General features: G+C 45.4%; 1 protein-coding gene across 6 annotated transcripts in view; it reads right to left on the bottom strand.

Moving 5' to 3' along the window:
• Positions 1 to 20,489, bottom strand: part of PSPH (phosphoserine phosphatase) — a 334,849-nt gene that overhangs the window by 25,674 nt on the left and 288,686 nt on the right. For all 6 annotated transcript variants that reach the window (XM_085649828.1, XM_085649829.1, XM_085649830.1 and 3 more), the window contains one exon: positions 13,790 to 13,924. In XM_085649828.1, the coding sequence (XP_085505954.1) occupies positions 13,790 to 13,924 (135 nt within the window). The remainder of the gene's footprint in view (positions 1 to 13,789; positions 13,925 to 20,489) is intronic.

Genomic DNA, 20,489 nt, shown 5'->3' with positions numbered 1-20,489 from the left:
GAACTGGAGAAGTCGATTTTGGAGTCGTCTCCTTATTTGAACGGCATCGAGAGCCTTGCCTCTTCTTCTTATGCTTCTTTGATTTTGAAGCATGACCTGATGTTGATTTCGAACCCGACCTGGATCGCCTTCGACCTATCTTCTCCTTCCTCATCTTCGCGATGAACAGCTTGGCCTCTCTCTCCTTTAAAGCCTTCGTTTTCATCTTATGGCAGCAAGAGCACCCCTCGACGTCGTGATCCGACGACTGGCACCAGACACAATCTTCGTGAGGATCCGTGATGGACATATGTCCTCTGCATTCTCTATAGGGCTTGAACCCTGACTTCCTCGACGACATCTTCAGGAAAGAAACAAGAGAAGACCAGAAACACAATCCAGAAATACAAAGTAACTAGCTACAGAGAGTCCCAGAAAACCGTTAGCGTCGACGGCGCGGAAAAAAGGGAACTGACGCCGACGAGGCTCTCTTATGGCTCCAGTGCGGAGCCATGCTATTGTGACGTCGTCCTCGTCGGCGTGGAGAGCTACGAAAAATTTCCGAATGTTGCTGGCGCAGGGGATATTCACAAGGTGAGGGATCCACTGGCAGATGTATCCATCAGAATAGAACTTTTGGCAACTCTTGGCTAAACTAAAAATATTGCTAGCTATACTTTAAAAATGGCACCTATTTCAAACCTCGTACTGCACTTAGGTTAGGTACACTGGGGTAGAACAATTTAGAAGCATCAGATGAGTATCACATTTTAGCTTATGTCATTTATGTATGTATTTTGATTAATATATGTCATAGCTACAAACCATGCTATTGCAGTATTATTTTATCTTACTGCTAACCTCGTACATACTGTACTTCGCAGTCTGTCTTACGATTGTAGCAATTCCTATCTCTTGCATAAGAAATAAGACTGTTCAACAAACCCTTTTATTGAAACGCCCGTCTCTCTATTTCTGTGTAACTCTGTAGAAACGAAGCATGCACGATTGACTGAGTGAAACTTATCTTTTGTTTCCACGATTCTGAGACTGTTACGATTCTAAAAGGAAACAAAGTTGTCATGTTTATGCGGTTGTCAGAGACTAATCCCCTCTTGTATATTCGAGAAGTTTCTAGTGACCTCTGAGTTAGCTGGCACACACAAGTAATTAAGTTTAATATACTCGATAGAGACATACTGACCTTAGTCCTATGTCAAATCTATAGTGTATGTTATTCAAATGCGCAGAGCATATCAGGGATATAGGAATTACACTACAACCATGCCTACTGAAAGGCATGGTATATAAACCGTTAATATGTACAGCACCGACAAAGTCTGCAGGTGCTGCCCAGGCTATGAGCCCCACCTGGAAGGGGATAACCAGGCATGGTACTGGAGGCTTGCTGCCACCTACATATAGCACAGTACTGCACATGGCACCTACAACAGTGCATTCTTGGCCTAATGCTGCTGGTGTGGTTTGGTTTATTTTATTTGGTTTATTTTCAAGTGCCCTTTTCAGGCTCCCTGCCTTGTTAAGAGTGTAGCTTCTCACAGCAGGTAACACTAGGGCTGGCTCCAATCAGTAGTACTCACAGTATGGGCACAATGGTTTCTGCACCTGGCGGTCAGTAACCTTTCTGAAGCAGCAATTAGGGGCAGACAAAAGACTGGCCTGGCCTAGAAATGTCCTTGCCTCGAACCACAAACTAGTCTCACAGTTCACCCCTACCTTCTACCAAATAGTAGTGCTTAGGAAGACCTAATGTACTCCGTCCTCCATTCACTGTGTGGGTCTGCACACTCCAGCCACAGGAATGCAAGTGACTTACCCCCCGGCGTCAGACTGGATCCGGAAAGTAGGTAGGCGTCATCGTGCGGCTGCACGTGTGTCGTTGGTGCCGAGATGAAGTCACTGGGGCTACTTAGACGCGCCCACGCGCGCGGACGTCAGTTCTGTACACAACTTTCCGCGCCGGGAACGCAGAGACATGCAATAAACTGACCACTGGTGCCATGAACTTAGGACCCTGAAAGGGATGACCTTAACCCTAGAAATCGGTTCGCAGAATGGGGAGGATAGGTGGGGCGGTAAGGAATCGATCACTACTAGTATTTCTTACAGATATATCGTTACCAAAGGTAAGTAACTTGTGCATCTGAAAGAAACGCGTGGTGATAGATTCCTTACCTTAGAATATATACCCCAGCAATACCAACCCCGGTGGTGGGTCTGCGAACCAAGATCACACCAGACAGTCCTGGAGAACAGAACGGCCAAAGAAGCAGTCTCTCCGGATTTGGCTGTCCAGGCAGTAGTGCTTGGTAAACGTGTGCAGCGAGGCCCAGGTAGCTGCCTGACAGATGTCATGCAAGGGAACTCCCCGTCCCAAAGCAGTAGTGGCTGCCGTCGCCCAGGTAGAATAGGCGCACAGCCCTACGGAGGCTCGTTTTTAGCCAAAGAATAACAAGCCTTTATGCACAGAACGACCCACCGAGAGATGGTCCGCTTGTGCACGGCCCGACCTTTCTTGGCACCCACGTAGCCAACAAAGAGCTGGTCATCCGCCCGGAATTGTTGTGTGCGGTTTAGGTAGAATGAGAGCGCATGTTTTGGGTCTAGATGGTGGAGCCTCTCTTCCTCTTTTGAGGGATGCGGAGGCGGAAAGAAGGTGGGCAAAGTGATGGTCTGCCAGATGTGAAAGGCAGTGACAACCTTCCCCAGAAAAGATGGACGAGTCCTTAGAACCACTTTGTTCTGATGGACAGAGAGGAAAAGGAGTTTTAGAAGAAAAAGCCTAGAGCTCACTCACTCTTCTGGCAGAGGTGATGGCCACCAGGAAAGCTGTCTTTAAAGTGAGAAGACGAAGAGGACAGTTGTGAAGTGGCTCAAAGGGAGAACACATCAGATATGTCAGAACCAGGTCAAGTCCCACTGAGGCATTATGAAATGAACAGGAGGGAAAAGATGAGTAATGCCTTTTACGAATCTATTTACAACAGGGGACTTGAAAACGGAAGGCTGATCTGGAAGCCGAAAAAAGGCTGAAATGGCTGAGATAGCCCTTGATAGTGCCCAGAGCAGAGCCCTGCTGGGCCAAAGAAAGAAGGAATAGAAGGACCTCTGAAAGAGGGGCAGAAAGGGGATCCACAGCCTTTGTTGTGCACCATGCTACAAACGTATTCCACCTGCAGGTGTATACCATCTTAGTGGAGGACCGCCAGGCCGCCAAGATTACATCACAAACTTCGGGAGACAGGTAAAAATACGTCAACTGCCGCCGCTCAATCTCCACGCAAGGAGGTGGAGGCTGGACAGGTTCGGGTGGAAGACCGTCCCCTGTTGCTGCGACAGAAGATCCTCCCGAAGAGCCAGTCGGACCGGGGGATCGATAGCCATACTGAGTAGCTCGGTATACCATACTCTTCGACCCAGTCCAGAGCCACAATAATGACTTGGGCCCAGTCGCGCTTGATCTTCTTCAGCACTCTGGGCAGAAGTGGTATAGGCCTATACTAGAGCGCAACTCCACTCGCGAAGAAAAGCGTCGCCTAGCATGTGCCACCTTGGAAATTCCAACGTGCAGAACTGATGACATTGCGCGTTTTCTTCGGTGGCCAATAGATCTAACCAAGGCTCTCCCCACTGCTGAAAGAGACCTTGCGCCATGTCCAAGTGCAGACGCCATTCGTGACCAATCATGCACCTGCGGCTGAGTTCGTCCGCCCTGTTGTTCAGAGAACCTGCCAGGTGTTGAACCACCAGGAAAATGCCCTGATGTTCCAGCCATGTCCAGAGACGCTGAGCCTCCTGACATAGGGTCCACGATTTGTTACAGTACCACATGGCGGTGGTGTTGTCTGTGAACACCTGCACTAATCTCCCCTTGACAGAGTTACGGAATGCTTTCAGTGCAAGTCGGATCGCCCGAAGCTCCAGAAGGTTGATATGGAGCCGGGACTCCGCCGGAGACCAGAGTCCTCTGATCTCCGCCTCTCCCATGTGGCCGCCCCATCACAGAAGGGACGCGTCAGTCACCACTGTGTGTTCCGGTTGGGGAAGGGAGAGGGATCTGCCATTGACCCAATCGTGATTCGTGATCCACCACTGCAATTGTTGTGCAGTGCCCTCCGAGATCTGGACGTGATCGGACAGGTTGCCCTAATGCTGTGCCCAATGGACCTTCAGGTCCCACTGCAGAACATGCATATGCCATCTGGCATGATCCACCAACAGGATGCAGGAGGCCGTCAGGTCCAGTAGCCAGAGGGTCATTCTGACCGAAACCCGGGATATAGGCTGAAAGATCGGAATCATTGCCTGAATATCCCGGACTCGCTGCTCGGGAGGATAAACCCGAAACTGCGCCGAATCCAGAACCGCTCCGATGAAGAGGAACTTTTGAGAGGGATTCAGGTGCAACTTTGGCACGTTGATGGAGAACCCCAGCAAATGCAGGAGGTCGGCCGCAGTCTGGAGTTGAGAGATGACTGCCTGGGGCGAGCCCGCCTTCAACAACCAGTCGTCGAGATAGGGGAAGACTGGGACCCCTGATCTGTGCAGATGAGCTGCGACCACCGCCATCACTTTTGTGAACACCCAAGGGGTGCTGGTAAGGCTAAAAGGGAGCACGGTGCACTGAAAGTGCTCGTGGCCTACCGTGAACTGCAAGTAACACCAGTGGGACAGTAGGACGGGAATAGTAAGGGTCCTGCAAATCCAACGCTATCATCCAATTTTGTGGGTCTAGGGCAGACAAAACCTGAGCAAGTGTGAGCATCTTGAACTTCTCCTTCCGGATGATGAGATTGACGTTTCGAAGGTCTAAGATAGGACGCAGACCCTTGTCCTTCTTGGGAACCAGAAAGTCCTGGGAATAACAACCACGATCTACTTCTGGCCCAGGAAAGCGCTCAATGGCCCCCTTGGCCAAGAGGGCCATGACTTCCTGCTGAAGAAGCGCAAGATGGTCCCCCGACATGTGGTGGTATTGAGGTGTTATGGCTGGAGGGAGTCTCGAAGGGGAGGGAGTAGCCCCTTCGGACAATTTGCAGCACCCACTTGTCCGATGTGATGTTGAGCCAGTGGGGGAGACGATGGTGAATTCTGCCGCCCACTGGCGTCTGATGGGCCTGAAAGGTCGGACTAGGAAGGCTTTGCAGTGGATGCTGCAGGGTGGAGGTGGACTGACCCGCCCGCTGGCCCCCCGAACCACCTTGGCGGTTCCGACGTCCGCGTTGAGAATGTTGCTGCTCAGGCCTGTGGCTCTGGAACGAATGTGTTGGGGCACTCCCTTCCGTGGCCACGAAAGGAGCGAAAAGCAGAAGGCGGACGAGTGGCCGACAGGCCCAAGGACTTGGCCGTAGCCCGTGAGTCCTTAAGACGCTCCAACGCACTATTCGCCTTATTGCCAAAAAGGCGAATGCCATCAAAGGGCATGTCCATCAAGGAGTTCTGGACATCCCCTGAAAAGCCAGTTGTTCTGAGCCAGGCGTGGGGCTGAAGCGCCAACGTCGTGGAAATCGCCCTGCGCAGCGAGTCAGCGATATCAAGCCCACAACGAACGGTGAACTTTGCTGCGTCTCTGCCAGCTGCTATAGTGTGGGAGAGTACTGTCCGTGCCTCCTCCGGACAGTTGGGCAGCACCTGCGCAACAGTATCCCAAAGAGAGTGGGAATAACGGTCCAAGAGGCATGTGGTGATCACTGACTGGAGCCCTAAGCTGGCAGATGAAAACAGCTTCTTGAATTCCCCATCCGGAGGTGCGGAAGGGAACGCGCTCTGGGAAGCAGAGGCTTGGACAACCAAGCTCTCGGGAGTGGGGTGTTGGGAGAGAAAGAGGGGGTCGCCCTGAGCCGGGCGATGGCGGCGGGCCAAGTTCCTGTCTACAGGAGCCCCTGTGTTGGCACTGGACCAAGTGCCCAAAAGGATGTCAGAAAGTGCGTCATTAAAAGGCAGCAAGGGCTCTGAAGAGGTTGCCGCCGGCTGAAGCACTTCTGTCAGGATGTTATTCCTGACGGCCACTGCAGGGAGTTCGAGGTGGAGGGCCTCGGCTGCCCTACATACTACCACTGCGTAACTGGCTCCCTCCTCCGTAGCCACGGTAGGGAGAGACAGCATGCCAAGGTCAGGTGAGGTGTCAAGACCACTGGCATCCCCCAAATCCTTTGCTCAGTCCGGATCATAATCACACTGCTGTGTGAGAGGGTCCTCAGACCCCTCCCAGTCCACCCCTTCCTCCAAAGTCTGCGAAACAGGCTGAAAATAAGGAGGAGGACGGACATAGGGGAAAAATGGCCCCATCGGCGTCGGGATCGGCGCCGATCCGGCACCGTGTCCGGTTCAGGGCTGAAACTGGGGACGTTGTCCCGAGGGACGGGCGATGTCGGAGGTGGAGCCGGTGGGGTCGACGTCGGTGGAGGTGTTACAAGGTCAACCGGCATTGACCGGGGTCCGATCCCGGGGGGGTCTTGCGGCGACGGAGCCGCCGGCGATGGAAGGACAGATCCCCCAGTCAGGCCTGCGGGGCCCGGAGGTGCACCGGCGGGGCCAGACGGCCCAAAGAGTCGGGCCATGGCAGCAAGAAACTCTTGCACCTGAGCAGGCGTCGCCAACGGACACGGAGGTGGCACCACCCCCACCATTAGCCGCGTTGTGCGACGTGAAGTCGAGGAGCGACGACGCTTCTTCGACTTCTTTTTGGAATGCTTCGACTTACCTGAACCCGAGTGCGAAGACTTAGATCCAGAGGAACGATGGTGACAACTCCGCGACCGGTCCTTCGACCCCCCACGAGACCCGGACCTTGAGCGGCACGGAGCCGACTGCCAGACTTCCAGCAACTTTCGGGACCGCTCCCGCAAAGTCTTCGGCGCCATGGCCCGGAACTCGGGGCACGACTTGGAGTCGTGGTCGCGCCCCAGGCAGTGGAGACACAAGCGGGGCGGGTCCATCACTGACATCATGCGGTGACAGTCCCCACATTTCTTAAAGCCGGGCATCCATACGACACCAGGAGTCAATCGACTCGAAGAAATTGAGACAAAAGGCCTCAAAAAAACTCTGTCAAAAAGTGACTGGGGGTACTTGCTCGTCCCGGATCTGCGCTTGCTGGCGCGAAAAAAAAAAAAAAAAGAACTGACGTCTGCACGTGTGGGCGCGTCTAGACGCCGAGGACACCAACGACGCACGCGGAGCCGCACGGCGACGCCTACCGACGCGCAGGGTGTACTGCTGACAAAAACTTTACGGATCCAGTATGACGCATGGGGGTAATTTTAAGGTAGGGAATCTATCACTACGTGTTTCTTTCAGATACTGTGAGACAATCAGAAGATATCAGAGCCATCATTTGCAGATTCTCCTTTTCGATGTTTTCTTTATTTCCCCCACATACTGTCTCATGATGCTTTGATTGTGAAGTAACTTCTGCCGTTGAGCGCAGCCTAAACTCGTTACTTCCTTGTACAGGCGTCCAGCCATTTCTTCGCTTTACACTTCTTGAGTTGATCATCTCTTCTTACTAAAGTGGTGGTCTAGCAGTAACTGTTCAGTCCTTTTTCGTCTGAGCCCAATCCACAGACCCTCCACCTTGGAAGGGACTGCTTTGGTTACTTATTCTAAAGGTGAGGAGGATGCAATTACAAGTAGCCATCTGAGCGACAAGTAACTTAGCTTTGGTAATACTCTTTCTTGTGAGTACTCTATCTAACCGCGGATTCCTCACTGCACGCCCTCCTCCCCTTTCAGTTGAGTGGTCTGTTGTTACTATCTAAAAAGTTCCCAAATTAGAGATCGACACACTGGTACTGCCAATTGATTAGTGCTCTGCATTCGAGAGCACAGAGAGAGTCAAGCAAGAAACGGACTAGAGCACACAGGGTGGTGCTTATATGTGGCTCCGCTCCATCACTTCTGGGGCGGAAAGAAGTCAACATAGAGCCACACGGTACCAGCAGGCGGCACGCAGCAGTACTGCTATGATGTAGTCTGGTCCTGGGAGTTAATCTTCAATAGTCATACCCCAACAATACATAAACTCCTATAGCTCATCTATTAATGCTGCCAACCATTTCCATAATTTTTTTTACTCCAAACCCCACTATAGATCACAACTAACTACTATTAATTTAATCTAATTGTGGAAATGCATAGAATGGTTTCCTCAAGCATAACCAACAATGACCACTGAAAAAAACACTAACCGTGGGTTATAGAATTGTTTGCTGCCTGGCATAAAGCACTTCAATGCCCCATCAGGGGTAGAAAGCACTTTATAAATGCAATTACAATACAATATTAACGCACATGCTTGCAATATATATGCCCCTTAACTTCTGTCCACTTCTATGTAGTAACCACAAAGAACACTAGGCCACAAACTAAACAGATTGCAACAGTGACATTTTGCACCAAATTTTGGGTTACATAGGTCCCTCCTTGGAGGTGAAATTTTTCATCTACATTAACACCAGTTGACAAGTATAAAAACACTTGCCCCCAATGACCATTCCAAAAATGACATTTTGCACCAGTCGCTCTGTAAAAATGTCAGGGGCGAAATTGCAGTTACATCAACACAATCCATTTAATTCACAAATGTTGATGTAAAAATGCACAACACTATTGCAATCAGTGCAATTTATTCCCCATTTTTGCCATACTTGCTAAATCCCTGTAGATAAGTGTTTATTAGAACCTGGAGATTTGGTGACGTAGGAGTGCTCTGACAGTCTGGTCGTGCTGGTGCAGAATCATTCACAAGTCTCTGGCTGCTATCCTGTGAGAGGCACATGGCGTCCAACACAATGGAAGACAGTGGTCTTCGGCATCGGAGGTTCTACACCGTAGGTTCCTCTCGACTGACAAATCTCTTCATTGGGGTTCCTGTCATTCACAACCCCAGATTCGCCTGCTCAGGGCTAGTGAAACATTAATATTGTAGTAGGCAGCAGCCTTGTGGGACCTCAACAAATGTCCACAAGAGGGCAACGGACTGCTAGAAATGGCCTCATGAAATTGCCTATTTGTGGTTACTACCCAAACAGCAAAATATCACTGTCTGATGCTCCGAAAATCCTTGTGCTGGAGTTGCTTCTATTGGTTAGTGAACATACACCGAACATCAGGGATCGGCTCAGTATTGGAACCCCTTAGCAAATTTTGCGATCACTTTCTTCGTCCCCTAGTGAAACGTATACCATCATACCTACAGGACACAAGGGATGTTTTGAATCTTATATCCGAGTTCAACACAAACAACCAAGTGAACCTCCTAATGACATTGGACGTGGAGGCACTCTATACGAATATTCCTCAAACAGAAACCCTAAGAGTGATTGAAGAACTTCTCCTTAAAGAAAACTGGACTTCTAATACACCAGTGTCCTTCATTATGGAGTGTGCAACGATAGCCATGTGTGAGAGTTACTTCCAATTCAAAGACCAGTTCTTCCACCAAACCCAAGGTACTTGTATGGGCAGTACCTTTGCTCCGAGCCTGGCCTGTCTCTATGTAGCTGACTTTGAACGCCTTCACCTGACAGACAACATCTTTTGCGACAACATTGTATTGTGGAAACGCTACATCGACGACATCCTGATCCTATGGAAAGGTGACAGCGAGACGTATGACAGATTCTTCTCGTGGGTTAATTCCCTGGATCCATACCTAAGGTTTACCCGGTCTGTATCATCCACAGAGATCCACTTCCTAGACCTTACCATAACCTTACAGGATGGCGGGCTATCAACCAAGACTTTCAAGAAACCCACAGATCGTAATAGTCTATTATTATATGGAAGCTACCATCCAAAAGCCTTATGGGACAACCTACCCTTCGGACAGTTCCTACGTCTCCGTAGGAACTGTGAAAAGACCAGCGATTACAAAAAGGAAGCGGCCATTCTCAGTCACCACTTAAAAACTCGGGATTACCCTACATCTATCATAAAAAGATCAAACAAAAGAGCACTCAATAACAACCGAGAATCTCTGCTGGAACCAAAAATAGAGCAAACTGATGAATCACTGACATGCCTGACAACCTTCACACCAGAATCTAACATGATCCAGAAGATCATTAAAAAGAACTGGAAGATCTTGACTACAGGAAAAGTGTCCTTAACCCCAACAAGATTTGCGAACAAACGCACAAGTAATTTACGTGACGTCCTAGTACATACCCGTCCTAAGATAGAAAAACCAACAAAACAAAGGACCTTGTGGGATATGGATCCTGTACGAGGACATTACCCATGCGGTCAGTGCGGAGTATGTGACCTTACCAAGGCAACCAAAGAGCTCACTCTTGAAACAGGCAAAGTCTGGACTCAGAAAAACCATACAAACTGTAATTCCAGTAATTGGGTTTATTTGATTACATGCCCCTGTAAATTAAGATACATTGGCATGACAACACGTCCAGTCAAGACAAGGATTATGGAACACCGCAGCAACATACGGTGTGGAAGGTCAACGACAAAACTGAGTACACACTATCTCACTCACCCACATGGACACAATGAATTACAGTGGACCGTGATTGAAAGCAACCCCTCATGGTCTCACAATAAACTTTTTGAAACTGAGCAGAGATGGATTTTTCGCTTATCCACCCAAGACTGGGGTCTTAATGATAATATCCCGTGGACTGAACTAACTTGATAACACATACACCATATGTGGTTTTTGTCTGTACCACACCTTCGCTACCATGGACAGTGGTGGCACACCTCGTGGCCACTGAAGGGAATGTTCCACTAATTACATTATTTATTAGGACTCCGTGCCTCCATGCACATAGAGAAGCAACCTATATATAAATATTTTTCATAAATCCTTCGGTATACATTACCTTGCAATATCCTGTATATCCTATATATACATAACTTCTCCTTTCTAGGGTACTGATGCTATGTTCCTCCACCTGCACCTTGCCACTTATGTATAGGAGAGCACCCACTATCTACCGGGGTCCCATTTTTATTTTGTGTAATTGCAAGGCACATTATAGCCTTCACATATACCTTCCCCCCCCTTTCCCCCCTCCCCCACCGAAAGTGGGCTTGCAACACGTAACTCTAAAACATCGATCTATGCAAACTACAGCGGTTTCATCTTAGAATAATAGTCTGAACGATATAGTTTTGCACAACTCCGACTAGATCTTCTGTGGCGTTTCCACATAGCTCGCTAGGGTTCCAATTCATAGGTCAGGCACTACTCTCGGGACAAGATGTCGCCCTCCCGGGCCGTCTCGCGAGACTTCGCTACAATGTTGACGGTCAAATACAGGAAGTTACTCCAGTACCGGTAATATCCAGGTGAGGAGCAGACACGTCCTGTTCTGGCCTGCCCACCGCTACATTCGGGTAAGTCTTTAGTAACGTTCACTGCACGGAACGCCATCATTACGGAGTCCCGACCGGAGTCCCACTCGAGGGTCAATGTCAACATTACTTTCTCCGTTTACGTATGTGTACCGCCCCAATACGTCCGGTCACTGTATATAGCCCATTTGGGGTCTATTATCACTTGGTATACTTCCTTGAGGGTGCATTAGTTCTTTTTACCACTAGAACTATAGAGCTCTTTTTCCACCGGAAGAACACACCCCCGTATACCGCACCTAAAGTTACTTTCTAGTGCCGTGACAGTCATCACCTGCTATCCGGACACCTACAATCACGAGTGTGTGTCACACCTCTTAGCCCCCCCACCACCTCGGACCTTGCACTATCCTTTACGTGAGGACAGAGTAGATTCTAATCAAGTAGCATTCTTGACCACTTCGAGCAACACCTCCCACGCTCATAGTATTGATAGAGCCTAGTTTCCCACTCACGTGTTGTACAGCATGTTATCTGGCGATGCTTTTGTTATATTTTTATCATAGTGGGACCGTTCCAGTGGTCCGGTTGCTACTCCTTCACCTATGAAGCTCGGACCCCTTCTTTCTGAGGTAAGAACTGATATCCTGTACTCTCCTGTGGCATACAAGGCTACTTGAGTCTCTTATTACTGCGAGACCTAGCTCATCTGTGTTTCATGTGTATTAGCTTACGTTTTTGTTTTTAATGTCTATCTCTCTAACTAGTTGGTTATTGAGAGTAGGAACCTTTGGTCCTTTTGGAGGAGTACCTTGACCCCTCTGCGTGATGTTTGGACTTTTATTTCATGACCGAGCTGTTAATGGGTGGCATTTGCTTGTCCTCTTCATTTTGTCTCCCTGTTTTTAGGCGGAGCCTTCAATTCTGGACCATATTTAGGTTCAGCATTATTTGTGGTTGACCCAGGATACCCCTTTATAAGAATTGTGGTATATTTACTTATGGTTGGTCCCACGGTCCTGAAGAAGTGTCGCTCGATTTTGAGCATATACGACACGAAACATGTTGACCTCTGTCAACTATAGGCTACCCTGATACCTAGAATCACCTGAGTAGCCTCCCTGGTTTTACTTAGTCCCAGCCCTACCTAACCTAATTAAAATTATTGAGGGGCCAGGGTCTATTTTAGATTTTTCAAATCCCCACATTATTTAGGAGTCACTACCCTCCACAATCCCACACATGGTCTTCACATAAACGGCGTTCTCAGATCAAAAGATCTCCGCTAAAGATGCCACCAGGCCCGTTGGACATTGCAGCGCCGGTCCGACGAGGAGCGCCCAATGATGAAGCATGACACCCTAACAGGTGTGTGAGGGCAACAAGATCTGAAATTTAATTTTCCCCTCCCAGATTAGACTTAACAGCCGACTCACAACCATCTATTCCAAATTGGCCAATTAGAGGAACTGCTCTCACCTGTTTTTTCCTACATACACCGAACGTGCCTGTCACAAACAGTTTGATTCCCCTTTAGGTCACTGTGAGAGTAGTGGGTTCAACAGCATCAGCATGTATTTCCACCATTGGTATGCTTCCTCGGCTCACGAAAGACACAGGGAAGCAATCAGAACTTGAGACCAAGGAAGGTATACGTTATAACAGTAGCAGTATGCCACACCAGCAGAATACGTGGGCTGGCCTGAACACCTTTCTGGAGTAGACAATCGAATCCATAAGCCAGTTCTACCACACCTCCTTGTTGCAGTATCACAACTCATATTTTTATTTATTGTAGGAGTGGGGTTTATCAGGTGGAAAATGGCCTTCCTCTTTTCAAAAGTGGTCTGTGAATTTTCATAACAGGCTATCACTTCGCAGACGAATTTGCTACCTTTTCCACATGCTCTCCTCCAATCCTGCAGACTGTTTTTATGTGCAACTCCACCTTGATACATTGCACCAATCTCTCACCTCTCCTCCTTCACAGCTGTCTTAAGAGCAGACGCACTGCTCCTCGGGAACCCAATGTACTAATGATAGCTACTTAAGTGCCACAGAATTCAAGTGCACCACAAATGTCTCCATAACCACCACCACTTCCACAAATACCTACACCAAAAGATCAGGACTACCAAACCAAATGCTAACAATGCTACCCAGCCAACACCAAGAATACCACCACCAATAACAATGCCACCCCAATGCCACCAGCAACAGTACACACCAACACCACCACCAGTAACAACAATTCCACCAACAGTTCCAATACACACACAGAGGTATAGTTGGAAAGGGAGGAGGAGGACTAAGATTTGATGTAATGAAGATTACTGGTAAGTAGTGTGTTCATTGTTGAAACAGGCTAAATGCGCTAGGGAACCACGAAAAGTATCATTTATTTATTTAACAATTGGTCTGCAAAAGCAGCCAGTAAAACATGACAGAAAGGCATTAGATGTGGCTCACTTACTTTATTCCCTCGGTGAGACGAGGAGGGTGGTCTAATACCAGGGATTGGACCTGGTCCAGCGAGGGCCGGATAAGGGCGAGTCGCTCCGTTAAGGCTGCCTTGAATGTCACCGACCCACCCATGGCTCGTCGTGTCCTGTAGCAAACACATTGTAAATGAAAACATTTCAATAAATCATGCATGCTTAGTTACTTCGTTAACTCTTTATAATTAAGGGTCCCAGGATATCATTTCTGCTGCTTTTTTATACATACCTACAGAGAGAACAAAAGGGTTGCCTGAATGGATTTATTTTTAAAAACGGAAAATACAGAACGTATGAGTGACTCCCTTCATGTAATCATGATTACCAGACCAATATAAATCCATCAGAACGTCAGCATGGGGTGTTAACAGTAAATTCGAGTTTCTTAAATGCTTTAGGTTTGCATGTGATTGCAATAAAATGCTTGCATTATGTTAAATAAACGTGCAATACGTTGTTACAGCTTCATTATTTCCCGGAACACTAAATAGATTTGTACAAATACCTACATAAGTAGCAAAAATGAAATATGGCTCAATACTTGCAGAAAAATTCAGAAAATACTACAAAACCGGGACCCTACGTACACTATTAAACATCCTAAAGAGAATCTCTTAAATGTGTGAACCATCACGTGTATAAAAAAAAACATGTAACGAACATAACAGGCCTGGTTCTCAAAAATCAGTGTAAGTCATGGCATGGTGACGTGGCACCACGTCTCCTGCGTATCTCTGAACGGCTGCACGTCCAAGGTCGTCCAACGTGCTGGAATACTAGCACTGAACGACCTTGGCACAGCTCCAAGGAACGATTTATCAACTCCTGCAGACCTCAACTTTGCCCTACACACCAGACAGCCGGGTGTCTCGTGGCTACCCGTGGACTGTCCCAGACTCTAAGAATGTTTTTGAAACATTCTCTTCAAGCAGTTCAAGGACTCGGCAAATAGTTTTCACTTCTTTTTTGCTAGATAGACATTGTACACCCCACTGAAGCCGTAAGGAGAGATGTTCGACCTGATAATCCTCTGCACAAGCAGATCACAACATGCCTTCTCTACAGGTGTTGACACGCGGGGCCCAGAGATGTGACGGTGCAGTCATCCAGCTGTGACAATGTAAGAGTCTGGGTCATGGTGATTAGTGTTACCGCCTTCATCACAGGTTATTCTTGCACCCAAGCACCACCATTCACAAGTGAGCTGCACACAATGCACACCAAATACAGATAGTCTTTCAAGCAAAAACACTGGACATGCAGAGGGGGGTCCACACCTCCAGTATAGGGGAGTTCAGAATCTTGGAATTTTAGGGGCTTCATTTGAGACCATCAGCCCGGTGTGAGACCCCCGACTCTTGCCAGCCTTTGTAGCCCTACGGCCACACTAAGCCAGACCTCAAACCTCACAGTACTGATTCTCAAGATGGACAGACTAGTCAAGAGGTCAACATGCAAAAACATACTGCCAGCTTCATCCTGTGATAGTGCAAGAATCTTCAGAAATCATGTCGGTGGCGAATCAAGGTTAATTCTGTAGCTTCGATATGCCTTTAGGAGGGTTTTACTTTGATCATTAAAAATCATATGCAGACCCGAAGGGGAACAGTCAATGGAGAACACCCAGACAATATACCAATTAAAACAATTCAACCACAGGATTCACTGATAGAACATCGACGCCCGAAATATTCCCATACACAAATAGCGTCACAAATATCGAAGTCAAAAATATCGACTTCCTATATTTATAATGGTAAGTATAAAAATATTGGGGGGCGGGGGGGAATATCTATGTAAAAAATAAAAAAATGTACAAAAGATTTTTTTTATATATGTAAAAAATAATATGAAATGTATTAAATTATAAAAGTAACTTTTTAAAAATTGTTTGGATTTAATACACATTTTAACAAGTATAAGAAATAAATGTAATTTAAGAATTTTTGACTTACATATATAAAATGTAATAAATATATATATATTTACTTTTAAAACAAAGAAACTTATTTTAATTTATTTTAAAATGTTATAACTATATAAAAATTTACAAACATACATATATGTATATATATATATACACATATACCTATAACATGAAATCCAATAAAAAACATTATAAATTAAAACATCAAAATATTTAATAGTCTTTAAACCTAAATGTTGCACTCCAATGAAGGGAAAGTATTGGATAGCTGAGGGGTAGAATTTACTATTCCCATTCCAGAGAGTGCAACAGTAGGGAAAGTGTTGGATAGGGAAGGGGGAAAACCTAATATTCCCAATCCAGTGAGTACTATAGTAGGGAAAATGTTAGATAGCGGAGGGGTAAAAATTACTAATTCCACTCCAGTGAGTGCAACAGTAGGGAAAGTGTTAGTTAGCGGAGGGGTAAAAATTACTATTCCCACTCCAGTGAGTGCAACAGTAGAGAAAGTGTTGGATAGCGGAGGGGTAAAAATTACTAATTCCACTCCAGTGAGTGCAACAGTAGGGAAAGTGTTAGTTAGCGGGGGGGTAAACGTACTATTCCCACTCCAGTGAGTGCAACATTTCGGAAAATGTTGGATAGCGGAGGGGTACAATAAACTATTCTCACTTCAGTGAGTGCAACAGTAGGGAAAGTGTTGAATAGCGGAGGAGTAAAAATTACTATTTTCACACCAGTGAGTGCAACAGCAGAAAAAGTGTTGTATAGCAGAGGGGTTAAAATTAATATTCCCATTGGATTCATTTCTTAATTTAAAACATACAAAATATCAACTACAACACAACCGATTTAAAAAAAAACAAAAAAAAAAACATATAAAAATATTTAAACTGTACAAAAGATAAAAACATATAATGTTAAAAAAGATCTAATAAATACCTAGAAATATTGTTTTTATTCAAAAATAATTCACAATAACTATTTTTAATAGAAATTATTTATATTTAAAAACATTAATTACATAAATGTAATCTTTTTTATTTCCTACCCTACAACACCACACAATTCACAACACACATCTAAATGTAAATAACAATGTACCTCCATAATTAAGATATTTAATTATCAATTAAAGAAATATAATTAATTAAAAACAAATTAAGACCAATGTTCCCTCTAATTATTTTCCTCTGTGTGCGGCAGAGTAAGATCTCTGTGCGCTGCAGCCAAGGCTATGTGCGCCAAGAACCTGACCGCGCGTGTAGACCAGAGCTTTGAGTGGGATGAAAAAACTCGGGGACCTTTCAAAGGGGCATAACCAATGCAATTAAGGGTGTGGCTTAAAAGCAATTAAGCTAAAAATATGTTCATTGCATAGTTTGCCACCCGACTGATATTTTGCTGCTTCTGTCATTGCATCAAGCTATATAATACAAGTAACATTACACCTACAAGAAGCCAAGACTATTGGCTTTGTCAATGATTGTTTTTTTGCATCAAGTTGTATATAATATTGAAAATGCTTCTGCTCTTGTGGTTGAGGTTGTGGCTTAATGCTCGAGCTGTCTACTTAGGAGATGGGTTTTGAGTCTCGGGTCAGCTTAACATCCTGTGATTCTGTGCAAATCAATTAATCTCCCCATGCATACCAAAAAAATATAATAATAAATCATGTAAAGCGCTCCAATACTTTTGGGTTGAGTTCCCACTATATAAAAACTTGCTGCATTTCTTTTATAAATGCGGGGTAGAAACCATAACAGATGGAGTAAGAATGAGGAAAATTGAGGGAAAGAGAAAGGGAGTGCAGAAAGGAAGAATTAAATATAGGAAATATGAAAAGAAGGAAGAAACCACGACAAGAAGGGGAGATCAATAAACGATGGATACAAAGGTGAAAGGTTTGAGAGATGGAAGAGTGAAGTTATATTTGCATGGGTGGGTGCACGTAAGAATGGATTGATGGATGAATGTTTGAATAGATTGATGGAAACCTGGATGGAAGGGTGAAAGGATGGGCGATTGATAAAAGGTGGGTGAAATATTGGATGGGTGGGTGGGTAGATGGAATGGTGGGTAGATGGATGGAATGGTAAAGGAAGTATGGATGGATTAGATGAAAAGACAGACGGGTGGGGGCATGGATAGACAGGCGAAATGGACGTGGATGAAAGGCTTAAAGGGTGGAGAGATTATTAAATAGAAGGAGGGATAAAAGGACCTCTTCTAGGGAGGACAGGCCTTACTAGCTTCACTCTCCTGATGGCATTTGAGGTACCAATCGAATTGGGGGTGGGGGGGGGGGGGGGGGGGGAGGGTTTTTTTTAGTTTGCATTTTGGCTACCCCTGTGTCCACAATACGTCTTTGACAACAGCTGAAGGCGGTCTATAGGCAAGACCTGGAAAGGCCTGGCTAGGGAAAGGTTTAAAGTTAGTGGCCCCAAAGCCCAGGGGCATGAGGGGCCCACAGCCATCTCTTTTACTACTAGATGACGGTTCCGGAAGTTCTTACCTCCTTGCAGAACGGTGCCAGTGGGACACATTCTTCTTAAAGTTAAACCCTACACAATGGAATTCCTTCCCCTGCTTTCCAAAAATCTTTAACTTTTGTTCAAGAATGGCTTATAGCTATCTTTTACCTTGTCTTTTCTCAATAGACAGAGGCTGCGGGCTGATTGTGGGCATTTGCGAAAGTATTCCTGTTAATCACAGCGCCCGTTATGTGCTGCAATTAACAGGAATACTTTCACAAATGCCCACAATCAGCCCGCAGCCTCTCTCTATTGAGAAAAGACACGCATCAAGTCCAAAAGCACGACGTGTTCTTTACACGTCGTGCTTTCGGAATTGCTGCATTTTTAATGATCCCAGCTGTGGGCTGATTGTGGGCCTTTATGAAAGGATTCCTGTTAATTGCAGAACTGTCATGTGCTGCAATTAACATAAATATTTTCACAATGGCCCACAATCAGCATCCCAACCGCGCTGTATTTAGAAAAGAAATGAAGCAAGTCCGAAAGCACGACGTGTGAATCACACGTCGTGCTTTTGGACTTGATGAATGTCTTTTCTCAATAGAGAGGCTGCGGGCTGATTGCCGCTCGCATTTTAAATGCGGGTGGCGGCGCGCTCAAGTGCGCGCTTCACACGGGACACTGCTCGGTGCCTTGCGGACGTGCATGCGTGCAGCTTACAGGGAACACGGATAAAGACAGATACAAATTAATTTACTCCCCAAACGTTATCCCTATAAAACCAAAACCCACACACAAAATCAAAATAAACAATTACCATAAATATTTATTAACGGATGAATCAATATTAATGATCAACTAATTATTAAACATAAATAACTTTCCACCCTCTACTCCAATAAACACCACAACCCACACCTAAAAATCATTACACAATTTCTATAACTAACTTAACATTGTTAAATTAATATCAATTAACAACTTAATTTAAATTATATAACTTCCTACCCTTTACCACTATAAACCCCACAACTCACATCTAAAATTAATTACACAGTTGCCATATTTAAATTGTAATTAATTAGCATTAACAATTAATAATTAATAAATTACTTCCCACCCTTTTCCTTTAAAACCCACCACCCGCTCCTAAAGAAAAACACAATTAACATAATTAATCACCAACTAATTAATAATTAAGCAATAAATAAATAATAATAAATTATTTCCCACCGTTAACACTATAAAATATAAATTAAATAAATATTAATATATAAAAAATATGAATACATTTATTATAATTAAATTACTTCCCAACCTTATTCTCCTATAAACCCGCAACTCGCTCCTAAAAAAATGACAACATAAATAACAATTAATTATTAATAATTAACCAATTAAATAATTAATAATACATGAATTCCCACAATTAACAGTATAAAATGTAAATTAAATAAATATTAATAAAAAATACAAACCACAGTAAGGAAAAAGCATGTGCCTATGATCGCGTAATAATCACTGGTGGCAACAAACGAAGGTGATTGAACAGTCCATACAAATCAAGGCAGCCATTGCTCACATCAAGATCGCCTCCAATCACTCACCCCAGATTAGAAAAACTCAAAGAAGCAGCCCTGATGGATGGTTACGGCTTGTTTAAACACGTCTCTCAGATCGAAAAGGTTAGAGATCTTAAGATTGTCAGGCTGCAGGTCTAAAGGGAATGTTGGTTTCTAGAGTATGAGATCCTGGATTTTGACTGGGAAGAACAAAGCATGAATTCCCACAAGATTAGTAATCCAGTGCCTTGCTAGGAAAATTGTAAACATTAATAAGTTAAAAGATCAAAGCAACATCCATAAGAAACAACAAAGGGGTGTAAAAGTCTACACTAGTCACTGGAGACCACTACTGTAGAAAAATGAAAAAACTTCTCAGCAAACTATGCTGAGAAGGCAGCGTTATTCAAACACCTCCAACTTCTATGAGCTCTTCTGGGGGGCTAGACCATGGGATTCAAGGAGAAACAGATTTCTCTACTGCTTCAGGGCAATAGCCCTGGAGCAGAAGGAAGAAAGACACACTTTCTTTGGTCTTCCATATGATTACTTCTGAACATTACAAACTGCAAGGGACGGCAATTGGGATATTAGAGCACAGATAGCAGAGGGACACTGTCTCAACCACTCTCTTCAACCAGGTCCCAACCAATGTACAGTGCCAACTTTTTAGCTTAAAGAATATCTCCCTCCCAGTCACTCCTAATTC

The sequence above is a fragment of the Triturus cristatus genome, chromosome 3_2, assembly GCF_964204655.1.
Source record: "Triturus cristatus chromosome 3_2, aTriCri1.1, whole genome shotgun sequence".
In the NCBI taxonomy this organism is placed as follows: Eukaryota; Metazoa; Chordata; class Amphibia; order Caudata; family Salamandridae; genus Triturus; species Triturus cristatus.
Note: the sequence above shows the minus strand (reverse complement) of the source record. Positions and strands in the feature narration are given on the sequence as shown.